Raw genomic sequence first — 19087 nt, forward strand, 5'->3', positions numbered from 1 at the left:
AAATATTTGTGCCAGTATTTGAGATCCTATTTTCTCCATCTAATTTCCTCTATCTACGCAACCCTCCAAGATATCAGCTAATTCTGGCCTCAAGTAACTTAGTGTTTAATCATTCCAACATTGGCAACAGGTGCTTTCAGTTATCAAGATTCAGAGTTCTTGAAGTTCCTCCCAAAATCTCTGCTTTTCTACCCTTCAAGTTATTCTTTACATCTACCTTTGGTCAAATCATCTGCCCCAAATTTATCTTGTGACATGATGTCAAGTTTTGTTTATATTGCACCTGTGAAGTGCTTCAGGAAGTTTTTAATTTTGTTAAAGATATAGCAAATCAGTTTGTTGTGGCGCTTGTAGTTTGCGTGGTGTTCTTCAACATGGACCTTAACTTCCACTCATGCTTTGACAAAATTCCTGACAGGCAGTGGGTCTAAGAGTTTACATTAATTAAATAATTAGGGGTGTGTAGAAAAAAAAGACTGTTTCCTTAAAAGGAAGTGGATAACAGCCACAGTTGGCTGAATGGCCATTTTTCACCCCTGAAAATACAGCCACAGCGGGTTTGAATAGCCATTAAACCTATGTCCAAGTTGGAAGTACATTAATATGCAACAAATGCAAGTATTTTGCTAAAAGATCTGGAATTTCACTGTCAAAATGGTCAATTATTTACATTGTTATGCCTTAATATAATCATACTATCATGTATCAGTATTACAATGAAAATTATCTTTCTGTAATACACAATGACGAGCTGTGAGCTCCATCTGCTGGCTTAGGCTAGACATGCACACCTGCAATGTCACAGGAGTTTGCTGTACGTGTATCACTTTCAAATTAACTGAAAACAATGCAAAGCAAACCTTTTTTGAACAAGTTTCAAAACACGCAATTTTACTGTACAATCAAATTTTGAGGGCACCTCCTCAGTTTCTCTCCTGGTTTCCAATGCAACAAACACCCCACACACAAAGCAGGCAGATAACCAAACCCTAAGGCAGTATTAATACCAATTTACAACCAACTGCAATGAGATGAGTGAGTGGGCGCTAAGCTGTGGATTTATTTCCTCCCTGATTTGGTAGGCTTTTGCTTCAAAATGATCCATTTCTCATCTCCCCTGCTTCTCCCACCGTCATTTACAGGATCTGAAGCTCACCTGAAGGAATTAGATGCAATGCAGCTCCAAAATTTTGCACCATAGATGGATGCCTTGCTCTCTGATCTTTAGTTCTGTCTTCTGCTGCGTCTGTGCTGAATTAACTGAGCTACACTATGATTATGCAGTTGGCAGAGGGACAAGAAAATATATAAAACAAATTCTTTGCTCCTGATAACTATCCAGTGATCCTTGCTGGAAGACACATGCTGATAGAAATAGGATCAAGCTCAATGACACTTTCATGGTTAAAGTTTCATTGACAATCCAAATTCACACAAGTCACCTTGGACTGGGTACTAGATATACAGACGTTTTCCTGCTTTTTGGTTTAGCAAAGTCGTTCTAAGCTTGCACAGTTTTACTGATTTACTGACAGTTTTACTGATGCTTTGGATGCATTGTGCTTGAATAGCAATTACATCTCACTGGGATAAAACCTACGGGGTTTTTAAAGACGTGGTGCCTCTTAAATTAGCTCTGTCTTGAATAGTTTCAAACTTCAAGAGTTGTTGGAACTGCACTCATCCAGACAAGTAGGGAATATTCTGTCACACATTTGACTTTGGCCTTGCAGATGATGCACTGGCTTTAGGAAGCCAGACTGTGAGTTACTCACTGCAAGATTCCTAGGCTCTGACTTGATCTTATAGCCACAGTATTTATAGAACAGGTCCAGTGCAGTTTCTGGTCATTGCTTAACAACTCCCATCCTCCAATAAATGCTGGTTCCATAGAACTAAAGGAAACAGGAACAGGAGTACGCCATTTAGCCCCTTCAGACTGTTTCGCCATTAGCTAGGATCACAGTTAATCCAACCCACATTCCTCATGTCTAGTTTCTTGTCCTATCCATCATCCTCAGCCTTAAACATGAGGAACCTATCCTACACCTTTCTATGGCAAAGAGTTTCAAGAATCTCCACTCTATGCATGATGAAATTGCTCCGTATCTCAGCCTTATTCTGAGACTCTGCCTACTGGTCCTAGATTCTCCCATGAAGGGAAACATCCTCACAATGTTCACCCTGTCAAACCAGTTAAGAACCCTACATATTTTGATGCAATACCTTTTGATTTCCTAAACTCCAGGGAACAGAGTCTCACCTGTTTTAGCCTTTGCTCATAAGATAATTCCTCCATATTGGGGATCATCTTAGTGAAGTTATTGATCAGCAGCTGAAGATGGTTGGACTTAGGATACTATCCTGAGTATCTCCTTCACAGGTGAGATGACCACAACCATCTTTCTTAGTGATAAACAGTGGAGTGTTTTGCCCAATTCCCAATGACTTCAGTTTTGCGAGGGCTCCTTGGTGCCATACTTGATCAAATGAGGCCTTGATGCCAAAGACAGTCACTCGTACCTCCTTCTGGCAACCAGTCCTTTTGTCTAACATTAGAACAGAGGCTTTAATGAGATCAAGAGCTGCGTGGTCCTAGTAGAATCCAAATTGAGCAACAAGTGAGCAGGGTATTACTAAGCAAATGCTGCTTGGTGACACAGATGATGACACCTTTCATTATTTTATTTGTGATCGAGTGTAGACTGATTGATATAATTGGCTGAGTTGGATTTGCCCTTTTTTTTTGCTTGGGAGAGACCTAGACAATTTTCCACATTGGCAGGTAGATGTCAGTATTCTAATTATACTTGAACAGCTTGGCTAGGTACGCAACATGTTTTGGAGCATACGTCTTCAGTATTATTGCCAAAATGTGTTGAGGGCCCGTAGCCTTTGCAGAATCCAGTGTCTCCAGCAACTTCTTGAATCACATGGAGTGAATCAAACTGGCTAAAGATCTACTATGCTGGGGTCCTCTTGAGGAGCTCGGGTCCAAAGTATGCGCTAATGGCAGTCAAAGAGAACACTACAAAGGCACTTAAGGCTTCATATAGAAGCTTTGATAGTGACTTGGAGTCCTAGGATAGCTCACACTGAATCACTGCATCTGATGCCAAATTTAAGAAAAAGCAAAATGGTGCACATTTCTTTGCAAGCAAGTGATAACAAAGGCAGCAAGAAAATCCAAGCCAGGCACACACCCAAATGTCAATGGTTTTAGTGCATTCTATCTACAGCAAAACCTTCCAGGCACAGATTGGTCTTAGCCAATGTATCCATCAGGACCCGACCAACACAGGAGCTGATCAACATGGTCACAAACCATGAATGAAAGGTGTCAGAGGTCAGCTTCATCCAAGAGATTGTACTGAATTTGGACATAAAACTTCATTAAGAAGAAAATTAACATTTCATCCAAAACAAACAACTCCAACACAGATGCAAGATAATTTGTACATCAGAGAAGAACAATCATCTAATTGACTATGAGTTTCAATATGAACCAGTGCAGACAGACACCCTACTTCTGCCAGGCAAAACTCTATGAAATGCGAATATCTCGATTGGAGAGCTCTGTCAATAGCTCTAACAGAAACTACTTTCCACTGAGGGTTTGTGATGTATAGTGATGCCGACAGTGTGGGTTTAATTGCAGCATCAGCTGAAGTTACTATGAAGGATTCTCCTTCTCAATATTTCCCCTCGCCTGAGTCATGGTGACCTTCAAGTTAAAACAGCCACCAGGCGTCTCTCTTTAATGAAGGAGCTGGTTTTTGATTTGATAAAAGTGTAGTAAACTTATGGTGTTAAACCAGAGCACAAGCTACAAGATCTCCATATTTACACCAGCTGCAGCAGTTCTAGTTCTTGTGACTAGTATGTATTGAAGTTACATACTTCCCCATTTGTACATCAAAACAGATCAGAAATATGAGGCAAGCAGAGAAGTGACAAAATAAATATGGTCTTCTTTGGCATCTTTACAATCTCTTTAGGCAAGTGAAATTTCTCCTTTTTAAAAAGAAAATTCAGATTGCACAGCTGTAAGTTCCTCAAGAACATTTTTTTTGACTCATTGCAAAAATGGAATATCTTGTATGGTACATCGTACACTGCAACATGATCTCAGTGAAATATCAATCAAGCAAGAGGCAAGCTGAAACATCAGATCCCTGACCTTTTATTATTATCCCTGACCACGTCGTGAACTATAATGAATATTACACACATACCTTTCAATCTTCCTATTTCACCACAATCACTGCATGTTTAATGCAGAAAACATTAGACTAAAAGAGAGATAGATCGCAAAAGAAGATAGATGGCCGCAGTGGTAGTGGGTTCGGGGGAAATAATGGATGGGTAAAAATTTAATAAACAGGTGGACTCAAAGTGAAGATGATTTTAAAGAAGTGGAGAGATGGCAGAGTTTAAGAAGGAATAAAAGATCAGTTAGTGATTAGGCAGAGCCAGATTAATTAATACCATGATAGTAAGAGCTCATCTTGTAAACACAGAAACCAAAACATGATAGCTTGACATTAAGTTTGAAAGGAAGACAGATCATATGCAATCCAAGGATTTAAACTTGAAGCTGATGTTGAAGGAATGAGCCACATGATAAACACATTAAACTGTGTCATGATGTACAAGATGGACTACTGTTTTTCAATTCCATCACGCTCCACCATGGACTTTCATGGACTGTTGTTTTTAAGAAAAGGGACCAAAACACTGACTTAAAATGGCCACAACAATCACCTGACCACACAGGTTGGCCAACCTGCACTTTATCCAAAGACAAGAAAACCATAAAGCCCTTATTTCTTAATTGGATTTACATGTTTAATGAGAATGTTCACATGAGGAAGTTGAAAATATTACTTGTAATTATTAATCTAGGAGACAATGAATTCAGTCATGGAAATACAAATTAAGCTTGTCTATCAGGAAGTTGATTCTGGCAGAAAGATATCAAAGGACGCAGGGCTTGCTGGGGATTTATATTTAAGGACTATGTGAAAAACAAGGAATTGTTTGGATGTTTTCTGGATAGGAAAAGGCTTAACTATGGTGGTTGCTTAGAAATAAAAAGTCACAGTTTGGAAACGCAGTCAACAGTTTAATGTGCACTGTGGTATACAGAGTGTCAAGTGTCTGTGGAGAAAATATAAACAAAGCTTTCAACACAATAAAAGTTGGGGTTTACGGCCCTTAATTACTATAAAACCTGATTTTGAAAAGACATGATGGCTTCTATGCTAATTGTTGTCTGGCAACCCTTCCTTGACTTAATCTTTTGTTTTTACAGAACAAAAGCAGGAAGGAAGAAATTTACAGAACTGCAAGTCTCTTCCTCTGTTTCTCAGCAGAGATTCTGGGAACTGATAAAGTTTCCAAATATCAGTATTGCCGACTACCTTAAATGGTGCTAAATGGTGGCCAATTTCCAAAGACACTGGTCCAGCTGGATTTCAATCCAAACTGAACATCTGCTGGCTACCATGCCTGTCAGCATTTTGATTCAATCAACAGGAAAACAATGGACGATGAGCCCTCATCTAATACTCTTGATTTTTTTTTCAAGCAATTGGTCAATAAGGTTTTTTTTAAAATCTCTGATATAATTTTTTTTAAAAACACAATCGCATCTGCAGACACTGTTGCATTTTGAGTATGCATCCATGTTTGGGAATAAGGAGATACAGTTCTAAGTCTGAATTCTAGCTTAACTACCACTTGCATTTTATTCTTGATGTATGCTGTACAGTAATAAGCAGATTATTTTGAATTCATTCAAGCAGCTTATTTAAGGTCTTGGTTAGTTGTGCAAAAGAGAATCGAATGGACAATTTTGTGATTAAATCAATACACCTCACCACCAGGGATATCTTTCCCTCCCCACCCCTTTCCGCAAAGACCGTTCCCTCCGTGACTACCTGGTCAGGTCCATGCCCCCCCACCAAACCACCCTCTCCTCCAGGCACCCTCCCCTGCCACCACAGGAATTGCAAAACCTGCACCCACACCTCCTCCCTCACCTCGATCCAAGGCCCCAAAGGAGTCTTCCACATCCAAAGTTTTACCTGCACATCCACAAATATCATTTATGGTATTTGTTGCTCCCGATGTGGTCTCCTCTACATTGGGGAGACTGGACGCCTCCTAACAGAGCGCTTTAGGGAACATCTCTGGGACACCCGCACCAATCAACCACACCGCCTTGTGGCCCAACATTTCAACTCCCCCTCCCACTCTGCCGAGGACATGCAGGTCCTGAGCCTCCTCCACTGCCACTCCCTCACCACCCGACGCCTGGAGGAAGAACGCCTCATCTTCCGCGTCAGAACATTTCAACCCCAGGGCATGAATGCGGACTTGTTGAAAATGTGTTGCTGGTTAAAGCACAGCAGGTTACGCAGCATCCAAGGAATAGGAAATTCGACGTTTCGGGCATAAGCCCTTCATCAGGAATGAGGAGAGGGTGCCAGTCAGGCTTTATCTCTCCCTTCCACTCCCTAGAAGGGCAAGTGTCCAATGACTGTACATACTAAAGTAAACCGAATTCAAAAGGATAACTGCAACATTCACTACATCAGATGGCTTGAGACATCAAGTAGACAACCACGGTCTTCAGTATAAACCTTATGGCTCAAGGACACGATATTTTAATTTTATTAAAACTTACTTTTTTGTACTGGACATTGTCCACTCTTAAGTTTGCAATTGCAAGTGATAGACAGCATCCAAAATCCATTTGTTTGGCCTTGTTTCTTTATTTTTTAAAAAATCTGGGTTAAGAGGAAATAAAACTGCCCTTTCATTCAGGAAAACCAAAATTTTCCTTACTGCTACAGCAGACATTATTTAACTATTTTTAATTGGAGAGAGGTATATTCTCTTTCTCAAAAGAACATAAATCTTGGTTACATAAAGACAGGAGCAGGAGGTGGCCATTTGGCCCTTCGAGCCTACTCTGCCATTCATCACAATCACAGCTAACTGTCCAATTCAAATCACCTAATTCGGCTTTCTCCCCATAACCTTTGATCCCATTTGCCCCAAGTGCTATATCTAGCCAGCTCCTAAATACATTCAATCTTTTGGCATTAACTACTTCCTGTGGTAATGAATTGCACAGGCTCACCAGTCTTTGGGTGAAGAAATATCTCATCTCCATCCTAAATTATCCACCCCGAATCCTCAGACTGTGACTCCTAGTTCTGAACACACCCACTATTGGCAATATCCTCCATGCACATGTCACAGTGAAAAGATTTGTCTCGCGAGCAAGACAGGCAGATCACAGAGTTAAGTAGCATAGATAAGTAGATAATAGGTAAACAGCAGCAAAAACCAAAACACAGGTACAGGCGAATGCGAAGAGTTTGAGAGTCCATTCAGTATTATAACAACAGTGAGATAGAAACTGCTTCAAAACCGGTTGGTATGCGTGTTCAGGTTTCTGTACCTTCTCCCCAATGGTAGAAGTTGTAGAAAAGCAATGCCAGGAATGGGATGGATCTTTGAGAATGTTGGCAGTTTATCCTTGACAGCAGGCCTGGTAGATGGATTCTCTAGATGGGAGGTTGGCCTTTGTGATTGGTGAGCTCAGCCCGGACATTCTTTGTAACCGCCTCTGATCTTGATTGGTACAGTTGCCATACCAGATAGTGGTACACCAAGACAGAATGCTCTCAATGGCACACGCAAGTTGGCAAGGGTATTCACTGCCATGCCAAATTTTCTCAGCTGCTTGAGGAAGAAGAGACGTTGTTGGGCCTCTGTAACCAGTGCGTCCAAATGAAGAGTCCGTGAAATTGTTGATGACCACTCCCAGGAGCATGACATTCTCCACTCGTTCCACCTCTGCTGTTAATGTGTAGGGGGGCATTAGCAATATCTTGCCCAAAGTCAATAATGAGTTCCTTGGTTTTGCCGGCATTGAGAGCTAGGTTGTTCTCAGTGCACCACTTTTCCAGGTCTTCCACCTTCCATCTGTAGTCTGTTTCATCACCAATGGAGATTCAACCGACTATGGTGGTGCCATCAGCAAACTTGTAAATGGTATTAGTCTGGTATTTGGTGATGCAGTCATGGGTAGACAGAGTACAGCAGGGGGCTGAGTACGCATCCCTGGGGGCTCCAGTATTGAGTAAGTGACGATGAAATATTGTTCCCCCATCTTCACTCATTGTGGCTTGTGCGTCAAGAAACTGAAGATCCAGTTGCAGAGAGTGGGACTTAGTCTGAGATCACTAAGTTTAGTAATCAGTCTCGAGGGGATAATAGTGTTGAAGGCTGAACTGTAGTCAATAAGTAGGATTCTTACATAGCTATTCTTGGTGTCAAGATGTTCTAAGGGAGGAGTGAAGGGCAAGTGATATGGCATCTGACGTGGATCTATTGATCTGATAGGCAAATTGGAGTGGGTCAAGGAGTAGTGGGAAAGCTGGAGCTGATTAATGCCATGATGGTGGCGGCGTACTCGTCCAAGGTACCTGTGGACTGTTTAAACATGGCCCAAATCAGCAGATTCCAGACAGCACTAGACCAGCACTGGACCTGTATCCGCAAGGGGATCTCCTGCTTGAACGTTTGCCTGTAAGCCGGTAAAACAAACACGGCATTGTGGTCAGAGTTCCCGAAACGGGGTGGGGGGATGGAGCGGTAGGCATTTTTCACAGTGATCTAAAATGTTTGGGCCCCTTGTGGGGCAGGTAATGTTCTGGTGATACTTGGGCAACACCTTCATTAGACTTGCTTGATTGAAGCCTCAGGGTGTTCCATCTCCAGGTTAGTGGTGGAGTACAGCACATCCAGAGCTTCCTCAACCTTTGCTTGTGGTGATATTTACACAGTGGTTACTATAGCAGCAGTAAATTCCCGTAGAAAAGAGAAGGGCGGCATTTGATGGTGAGGAATTTGAGGTTTGGGAAGCAATGGCTTCCCAGGGTTGCAATGTTCATGCACCACAAGTTGTTGATTAAAAGTCAAACCCTCCACCTTTTGTCTTACCCAAGGACCCTGTACAGTCCATATGATGGATAGAAAAACAATCAGCCTGAACTGTGCAGTCGGAAATGGAGGGGTTGAGCCAGGTTTCTGTGAAGCAGAGTGCGCAGCAGTCCCACATTTCATGCTGGAAGCTGAATCGTGATCGGAGTTTGTCCATCTTGTTCTCCAGAGATTGTACACTTGCTAGGAGTAAGCAAGGAAGGGGGTCTCAAATCGCGTAGTCTCAGTCTTACTAGCAAATCCGCACGCTTACCCTGCTTCCTCGCAGATTTCTTACATTTGAGTGGTTCAGTGGTCTGGTGGAGTATTTTTGCAGAGATTCTGCTAAGGACCCAGTGTAGCAGGTAATTTACGGTGTGGTTTTTTTAAAACCAGGGAGTTTGTTTAGGACCTAGTGGAGAAGCTCTTGGTTTCAATTGTTGCCGATTTGCTGCTTCAGGTCCAGCCACGTTTTTTTGCAGAAGTGTTTAGGCTGCTCCTGACTGGGTTATAACAACTGAGGATGAGATGTTACTGGGCAAGAGAGCTGGAATAGCTCCAATAAGATTGCGGAAGATATTCAAAGAGCAGAATTTTCACACGTACGGTCAAGGAATCAAAATCAAAAAAAGACACAAAACAGAGTGTAAAGCTAAGGAAGCTTTTTACGTTAATGCGTTTAAAAAAAAGTGGTAATCTGGCAGACAGAATTATATTCAGCAAAAGTTACACAAATGCAAGAAAATATTAAGAGCTCCTCACAGGGCAAAGTTTTTAAAGATCATAAAACCTAACTCGTAACACCAAACAGTGACAAAGATACAGTATGTACATATTTTATGGACATTCAGATGCAAGAACTGTAGTACGGAAGTATCTTAACATAACTGGGATATTGAGACCCTTAAGTTAACTCGTGTAAAATCAAATATGGCCACAAGATGGCAGAGGAGATAGGTCTACAAAACACAGAGTAAATATATTTTTGCTATTAGGTTAAAAATCATACAACACCAGGTTATAGTCCAACAAGTTTAATTGGAAGCACATCATTTTTGCTATTGACAGTGTTATTTAGATGTGCATTGCAAGCTAACCACAGCTCATGTTCCACGGAAACTGATAACATTTTATACCACACTGAGGTTCAATGTCTTGAGTAATTCATGCACAAATGCAGTCCTTACTGTGTGAAACACAGTGCCAAATTGAGTTTTGACTGAGCATAATTTCTGAAGTGTAACAGCCTGAGGCAAAGAGGAAGTGATTAGAACCACACATACTGATTATTGATCTGCATCTTTGCACACAGGAGATGAAAGTGGGAGATCAAAAGCTCCCTACTGTGCATGAAGAGGTAGGTGACTCAAAATTTATTGCCAAAGCCAGGAGACCATTTTCAAGCAACAAAATGTAGAGAATACTGGAGAAACCCCAGCATTTCTGGTTGCATTTGAGAAGAGAAAGAGTTATTAGATGGCATGACTCTTCTTCAGAGCTTGTGCTTGCTAACTTGCTGAATTTCTGAAATGAGTGATAATGCTGAATAAATGTACTTACTAAATAGAGCAGAAACGTGTGCAGGCCCGTGCCAAGTCCAACTGAAGACAGAATGCCCAAGCCTACCCAGTACGCACACCATAAGAACTTCTTTTCCACAAAACGCACGTACTGTCAAAGGAGGAAAACAAAGATACAATTAACAACTGATATACATCATGCTTCTCTCCGTTAAAAGCATCCCAAAGGCTAAGCTTAAACAGGATAAGAGGGGATTTTGTAGAATTATTTAAAAATTGGTTTCAAAAAGCACTAAGAGACAGCTTTTAGCTTCCAGGGTACAGTCCTACTCAAAAAACTGAAATCACTGAGCAATAAATACATTACTTTCAAAAATGTGGCAATGGATTAACCCACCAGGGTAGGTACACTTAGTGGAATTTATAATGCTTTTTAATGCCAGATTAAGCTAAACCAAAAATTTGAAGAGACAGGATGCAGCAGTGAAGGAGGCTAAATGTTGCAAGCTAGGTAGTTTAATTCTTTTAGATTAAGATAAATACAGGTGCGCATATGTCACTGCAAGTTCAGTTGACTTCCATCTGCTTCAGTGACCTAAAAGCAGTGATGTGAAGTTTTTTTTCCATTGTTTCTTGAAGTCTGGATTTATGCATGAAATAAGTACATCTGTAATAGATGCCCTCTCTAACATTTTCCTCAATGCTATACCTTGGTGCAAACTATATAAACTATATAAAATTAACCAGCATACCCTCCTTTGAAGTTGTCTGATGCTTGTGAACAGTTTGTTGGATAGCAACCAAGAACACAAATAAATTGTCATTTATCTTAAGGTTTGGAACTTTCTTGGTCTGTGTTGCTAAAACATCATACCAGCAGCTGCTTATAGCCAGTGAATTAAGTAGAATTCAAATCAAGGAGCTCAGATTAACTAGAGAAGGTATTACATCAGATATAAGACCATAAGACATAGGAGTGGAAGTAAGGCCATTCAGCCCATCGAGTCCATTCCGCCATTCAATCATGGCTGATGGGCATTTCAACTCCACTTACCAGCATTCTCCCCGTAGCCCTTAATTCCTCGAGACAACAAGAATCTATCAATCGCGGCCTTGAAGACATTTAGCATCCCGGCCTCCACTGCACTCTGTGGCAATGAATTCCAGAGGCCCACCACTCTCTGGCTGAAGAAATGTCTCCGCATTTCTGTTCTGAATTGACCCCCTCTAATTTTAAGGCTGTGTCCATGGGTCCTAGTCTCCTTGCCTAACGGAAACAATTTCCTAGCGTCCACCCTTTCCAAGCCATGTATTATCTTGTACGTCTCTATTAAGTCTCCCCTTAATCTTCTAAACTCCAATGAATACAATCCCAGGATCCTCAGCCGTTCCTCATATGTTAGACCTGCCATTCCAGGGATCATCTGTGTGAATCTCCGCTGGACACGTTCCAGTGTCAGTATGTCCTTCCTGAGGTGTGGGGACCAAAACTGGACACAGTACTCCAAATGGGGCCTAACCAGAGCTTTATAAAGTCTCAGTAGCACATCTCTGCTTTTATATTCCAACCCTCTTGAGATAAGAGACAACATTGCATTTGTTTTCTTAATCACGGACTCAACCTGCATGCTTACCTTTAGAGAATCCTCGACTAGCACTCCCAGATCCCTTTGTACTTTGGCTTTACTAATTTTCTCACCATTTAGAAAGTAGTCTATGCTTTTATTCTTTTTGCCAAAGTGCAAGACCTCGCACTTGCTCACGTTAAATTCCATCAGCCATTTCCTGGACCACTCTCCCAACCTGTCTAGATCCTTCTGTAGCCTCCCCACTTCCTCAGTACTACCTGCCTGTCCACCTAACTTTGTATCATCGGCAAACTTTGCTAGAATGCCCCCAGTTCCCTCATCCAAATCATTAATATATAATGCGAATAACTGTGGCCCCAACACTGAACCCTGCGGGACACCGCTCGTCACCAGCTGCCATTCTGAAAAAGAACCTTTTATCCCAACTCTCTGCTTTCTGTTAGACAGCCAATCCTCAATCCATCCCAGCAGCTCACCTCGAACACCATGGGCCCTCACCTTGCTCAGCAGCCTCCCGTGTGGCACCTTATCAAAGGCATTTTGAAAGTCTAGATAGACCACATCCACTGGGTTTCCCTGGTCTAACCTACTTGTTACCTCTTCAAAAAATTCCAACAGGTTTGTCAGGCATGACCTCCCCTTACTAAATCCATGTTGACCTGTTCTAATCAGAGTCTGCTCTTCCAAGAATTTAGAAACTTCATCCTTAATGATGGATTCTAGAATTTTATCAACAACTGAGGTTAAGCTGATTCGCCTATAATTTTCCATCTTTTGTCTTGATCCTTTCTTGAACAAGGGGGTTACAACAGCCATCTTCCAATCATCCGGGACCTTTCCTGACTCCAGTGACTCTTGAGAGATCTCAGCCAATGCCTCTGCTATTTCCTCAGCCACCTCTCTCAGAACTCTAGGGTGTATCCCATCGGGGCCAGGAGATTCATCAATTTTAAGACTTTTTAACTTTTCTAGCACTCTCTCTTTCGTAACGGCAACCATACTCAACTCAGCTCCGTGACTCCCTTTAATGTTTGGGATATTACTCATGTTTTCCACTGTGAAAACTGACGCAAAGTACTTGTTAAGTTCGCCTGCTATTTCCTTATCTCCCATCACTAGGCTTCCTGCATCAGTTTGAAGTGGCCCAATGTCTACTTTTGCCTGTTGTTTGTTTTTTACGTACTGAAAGAAACTTTTACTATCATTTCTAATATTACTGGCTAGCCTACCTTCATATTTGATCCTCTCATTTCTTATTACACTCTTTGTTATCCTCTGTTTTTGTATCCTTCCCAATCTTCTGATTTCCCATTGTTCTTAGCCACTTTATAGGATCTCGCTTTTTCTTTAATACATTTCCTGACTTTCTTTGTCAGCCATGGTTGTCTAATCCCTCCCCGGATAATCTTTCTTTTCTTGGGGATGAACCTCTGTATAGTGTCCTCAATTATAGATCAAGATTCTACAATTGAACAACATTTGGGCCTTCGACAGAGGTGAGGGGGGGGATGCATGGATGCAAGTTTTGCACTTCTTTGTGACCTCAGCACTTCCTATCCCAATAATCACCTCCAGTCCCAATACCCTACATGTGGGAGGGAAAATTGCAGTCTTTGAAGGAGGTGGCCATGGTGGAATGTTCTATGGTGGAATTAGTCCTCCTGGGAGTAGATGCGGCAGAAGCAGATGAATTGAGAATAAGGACTAGCGTTTTTACAGGAGCCAGGGTGGGTGAAGGTATAGTCCAGGTAGCTGTGGGAGTTGGTGGGTTTGTATGGTCTATGGATGGTTCTGACAATATATTGCAAGTACGGTCAAGCATTTATCAACAAATTTTGTATACTGCTTATGGTCATTATTGTAAATCAGAATTTGAAGTTGGCTAAATTTAATTCAAAGCCTACTGCTTTTCTTAAAAAAAATACTCATTTCCTTATGGTCATTAAATCTTGTAGGACTAAGATGCAAATAACAGTCTGCGGCTACTTGACTTAGTACCTATGCTTCATGTCTGTACCTTGATGGAAAACATCAGCAGACTGAATACACTAAACAAAGCGTAAATGCCTGCCTGCTATAAGCATATCATATCACAGAATCCATGCAGTGTGGAAGCAGGCCATTCAGCCCATTGAGTCCATGCCAACCTTCTGAAAAGCATCAAACTCAGACCCATGGCCCTAGCCTATCCTTGATTCCCTGCATTTCCCATGGCTAATCCACCAAGCCTGCACATCCGTGGACTACATTGGGTGGGGGTGGTGGGGGTGGGGGGGGGGGGGGGGGGGGGTGTTGGTGGAGATAGAGGGGGAAACCCATAAACCCAGGTCCTTGGCACTGTGAGGGAGCAGAGCTAACCACTTAGCCACCATGCCACCCCTACCACCAAGACAGAGAATGAAAACAATCTTCATTGCTCAAGATCAGAAATTACACTGGTATAATAATTCAGAGCACCCTGAATCTCTGTCTTCAGGTTTAAAACATCAACCAAAAGTTTTACAATTTGCGGCTTGCACATGAAATTTATTTCAGAAGTATTATAAAAAAATTTGCATTTAAAAAAATTGTAAAGAACTACAAATAACATCCTAATTTTATCTTCTCACTTTTAAAGATTCAAAGATTAAATCTAATGAGACAAATTGATTAACTGACCAGGAACTGACCAATAAAAACTGAGAAACCCTAGAGAATGGCTGGAACCCATAGTACAAAGCATCAATGTTGAGAAACTGGGACAGATAGTGCCACATCTGGTCTTTAAAAAAGCTCCAGGCAGAAGGTTGAGGATGATGATAAATTCAGAGAAGGAGTTAAAAGTTTGTGCTTTTGTTTTCCTCTCTGAAATTCTTTCTTTTTTAAAAAAATAAGAAACATTGAAGGCAGGTTCTGGTTGTCATGATAGAACAGCCAGCAGCTGAAATAAAATTCTTCAACCATACTGCCATTTCAAGAGCCCCGATTAGTAGAACTCTCAATCGTTTCAACAATAATGTAAAATTAACTTTGTTGGCGTCAATCAAGTTACATTATCAGGTAGCAAAAACACAAAACTGTCCAAACTCAAATTTTGCAATCTCCTCCAAGGAATTGTATGAAAGATTAATATTGTTAAACTATTCTGGAACAGCAGTACTGTGGAGAAAGTAGGATTGAGGTATGTGCTTGGGTAAAGATTTTATTAGTGCTTTTTTTTAAAATCGCAGCTCAAAAGATGGGGGCAGGCAGGAAAAATCACAATCAAATCAGCTGCAATTATACTGACTGGTAGACCAGGCTTAAGTGTTCGAAAGGCCTGCTACATACAAATACTACAACGTACAACACAAAATGAAACTAGTCTGTTTTCAAAAAAAATTAAGATTTGCATTAAAATCCAAATTGGTTATGAATGGAACTGGTCACCACCTGTCTTTCGGGTTTTGATTGGCCTGTTATACATTTCTAACAATCTCTCTCATCGAGACAAATACTACTTGATCAATTAATATTGATAGTTAACAACAGCCCAAATTATAACCTCGGAGCTCACCTGTTGATGCCCACCCTCAACGTAGTAGGCAATTGTAGCCACAACAAATAATAACAGAATGACGAAGACAAACTGTCGTCGCTGCCACAACCTGCAAGAAAAACATACAGCTGCTGCATTAATCTATAACTGTGCTGACGTACAGTTATTTCACCTGTCTGGTTGGGAAGAGAAGGAAAATGGGGAAGGGGTAGTAAAAATTGGCAAAGGTTATGCTGTTCCTTGTCTCATTGAATATTCACCTTACGCTTTCAAAACCAGAACTATGTCTTCTTTTCCTCCAGTGATCAAAGATTTTTAAAACTAAATTTGGATTCACCAAACTATTGTTTTTTTTTCTATTTTCAATTTTGGTGGCATACTGCATTGTAATCTCTGACACTTTCACAAAAGTTCCTTTACAAAAATGAAAATTAATATTGATACAGAGAGACCAATCGCATATCAGGTTGACCAACTCACTGTATCATGGATGGAACAAATAATGTTTAAAACAAAGTTCCATAAAGAAATTTATTTTTGTGCCAGATGGAGCCTGTGATATACCAATTCACCATGTTTCTGATCTCAAAGACAGCTTAAGGAGAAATCAGTGAGATAAGGTAATTCCCTTGGGAGATAGTAGGGTGGAGATTTCTTAAACTATGCGGTTAGTTGCAAATTGGGCCTGATAAAGATAGAACAAGATAGACAAAATTATGGTACAAAAATGAGAGCAAGAACAGATTTAAGTAAGAGCACTTTAGACAGAGTCAGAGATCTACAACACAGAAAAAGTATGGCTCACTGCATCTACACCGGTCAAGAACCACCTAACTATTCCATTTTCCAGCACATGGCCCATTGCCATAAACACTTACATAATTTTAAATGGCAAATAAAAAGGGACTAAAAGACCTACTTGCAATCTTGGTAATCACTGCATTCAAGAATGCAAGGCAACGGTCAGAAATCACTACAAGTTGAGCATTTCGAACATGATTAACAAGCATAAAAGTTGGGTTAGGAGTTAAAAGTGATGAATATGGTGAGGAAAATATGAGAGCACTGAGAATTTGATGTTGCTTTAAAACCTACAATTCATTCTTTGGCAGTACAGAATTTTAGCATTCCTGAAAAGACATCATCTTGTCTAGCTTTTTGCTTTGCAATTATCAGAATAATACGCTAAAAAGCCAATTCAAAGGAAAAAAGATTTATATATATGTATAAGAAAACACTAGCTGCAAATGGACCCTGACTGGTAGAGGCAGTGTTGGAGAAGGCACAGATCAATGGTGACTGAAAGTTAACTGTCAAGCTTCAATTAAATTTTCACCCAGGCAAGTTGACTCCAATTGTCAAGATATTGGCTTGAGAAATGAACCAACATATTGCTCTTACCTCTGTTGGTCAATTGAAACAGCATGCATGCACACTCTGTCTGCAAAGAACAGGCCATTGAAGATTAATATAGGGTACATGTAGTGTATAACTGCACCACACTGCAAGCCTGACTAATCTTAAATTAGGTGCTAGCATAATTTTTGACATACTGTGTTATCAAGCAAATGTTGTTCAATTGTAAAATCATGTCTACTGTTGGACATTGAGTCGCAAGCTTTTAAAGGGTCATCTGGTTGAATAATCAATATCTTGCTTGTTGCAAGCAGCCAAAGGCATCTGCCATTTGGTATTAGCCACAGGCTTCAGGACATACAGTCTACATACCAGCTATCCAGCTTCACCAATCCCCAAATATTCAATCTGCCTTACCCATTGGGTACTTTTCGGGACCAAAGATGACAGCATTGGCCCATAAAACAGTCTGTGATATGTTGGTTTCCCCTTAAATTTGTATCCCTGCAAATTGTCCTGACGAGTGCAACGTAAAAAGCTTTGACAATTTTTTTTCAGCAATACTCAATACTACATGAAACACCAGGCTATTCATATGTACTACACTGTTCCCTTTGCAAAAGGTACAAACATTGTGCCATCAAGAATTTGCTTCAGTGTTACAACATGTTTGAGCAGGTAAATTTTTAAACAAAATCGAGCTGAGTTTTTTTTTCTGGCGTGCATTACCTCCTCCAACAACATTTTTAGCTGATCTCTATGTGACTGGCTGTACATAAATGAGTCTTGTGGCTCAGTGTGGTGACCCTATCTCTGGGGTGGGAGGGAAAGGTGGGTGTTGGGCCCCGTGTTCAAGTTTCACCTGCCCCAAGTTAATGTCATGGCATATAACTTTGCTGGTTGTGTGGAACCCTCCTTGTACCTTCCATCCGTGGGGCCCAACACTCGCGACAGCTTTTCTCCAGTACATTGATAAAATCATCGTTACTGCTTCCTGCTCCCATACGGATTTGGAAACATTCGGTTTTTGCTTCCAACTACCATCCTCCTTTCACCTTCACCTGATCCAACGCTGACTCTTCCCTTCCCTCTCCATTTCACCATTTCCTTTTCTGATGCATGCCTGTCCAGCAATATCTGCTACAACACCAATGATTCCAACAGTTACCTGAACCACACTTCTTCAGACCCTGCTTCCTGCAAGAATTTCATTCCCCTTTCCCAGTTTCTCAGTCACCGTTGCATCTGTTCTGCCAATGCCACTTTCCACCAGTCGTGCCTTCCTTTTTCCACAATGATTCCCCACCACCATAGTTGACAGGGCTTTGGGCTGTGTCTGATCCATCTCTCTCAATTCTGCCCTCACCCCTTTCCCTCCTTCCTCGAAAAATGATAAGGTTCCCATTGTCTTCACTTTCCACCCCATCAGTTCCACATCACCAACACCTTTAGCAGGATGCTACCACCACATACATATTTCCCTCGCCTCCAATTACAACATTTTGCAGAGATGGTTCCCTCTACGACACCCCAATCCACTCTCCCAACACTCCTAATACTTTTCTACTCCTCCACGGCACTTTCCCACACAAACATAGAAGGTATAACACTTGCTAATTCACATCCACTCCTCCCTCACTGTTCAAAGCACTCAACAGACTTCCAAGTGAAGCAGTTTTTTTTACTTGTACTTCCTTCAATCTAGTCTATTGTATTTAATGCTCACAACAAAGTCGCCTTTACATTAGCATGACCAAGCACAGACTAGGAGACGGAATTGTGGAACACCTCCACTGTTCGTCAGAATGACCCTGACAATATAGTTGTTTGTCATTTTGATGAAAAACCTTGCTGTCATGCTAATATTTCTATCTTGGGCCTAGTACCATGAAACACAGTACAAACGTGAGGATCAACACTTCATTTTTCACTGAGGCACTTTATTGTTTAAATTTAAATTCTTGGATCACTGGGGTATGTTTTGTGGTAAGCATAAATTCTACAAGAGAGACGGTTTGCACCTTAATAGGTTAGGGACCAGCATTCTGGCAGGCAGGTTTGCTACTGCAACATAGCGACATTTAAACTAAGTAGTGGGGGGGGGA

General features: G+C 41.1%; 1 protein-coding gene and 1 long non-coding RNA gene across 4 annotated transcripts in view; one reads left to right on the top strand and one right to left on the bottom strand.

Annotated features, from left to right (window-relative positions):
- The window catches only part of LOC132830391 (uncharacterized), a 154759-nt gene extending 149383 nt beyond the window's left edge, over positions 1–5376 (top strand). The window contains exon 5 of the long non-coding RNA XR_009646368.1: positions 5315–5376. This is a non-coding gene — a long non-coding RNA (uncharacterized LOC132830391). The remainder of the gene's footprint in view (positions 1–5314) is intronic.
- Positions 1–19087, bottom strand: part of vmp1 (vacuole membrane protein 1) — a 192067-nt gene that overhangs the window by 123756 nt on the left and 49224 nt on the right. For all 3 annotated transcript variants that reach the window (XM_060848047.1, XM_060848049.1, XM_060848048.1), the window contains 2 exons: positions 15645–15735; positions 10561–10671 (listed from right to left, as the gene is read on the bottom strand). In XM_060848047.1, coding sequence (XP_060704030.1) covers positions 10561–10671; positions 15645–15735 — 202 coding nt within the window. The remainder of the gene's footprint in view (positions 1–10560; positions 10672–15644; positions 15736–19087) is intronic.

Source organism: Hemiscyllium ocellatum, chromosome 31 (assembly GCF_020745735.1).
Source record: "Hemiscyllium ocellatum isolate sHemOce1 chromosome 31, sHemOce1.pat.X.cur, whole genome shotgun sequence".
NCBI lineage: Eukaryota > Metazoa > Chordata > Chondrichthyes > Orectolobiformes > Hemiscylliidae > Hemiscyllium > Hemiscyllium ocellatum.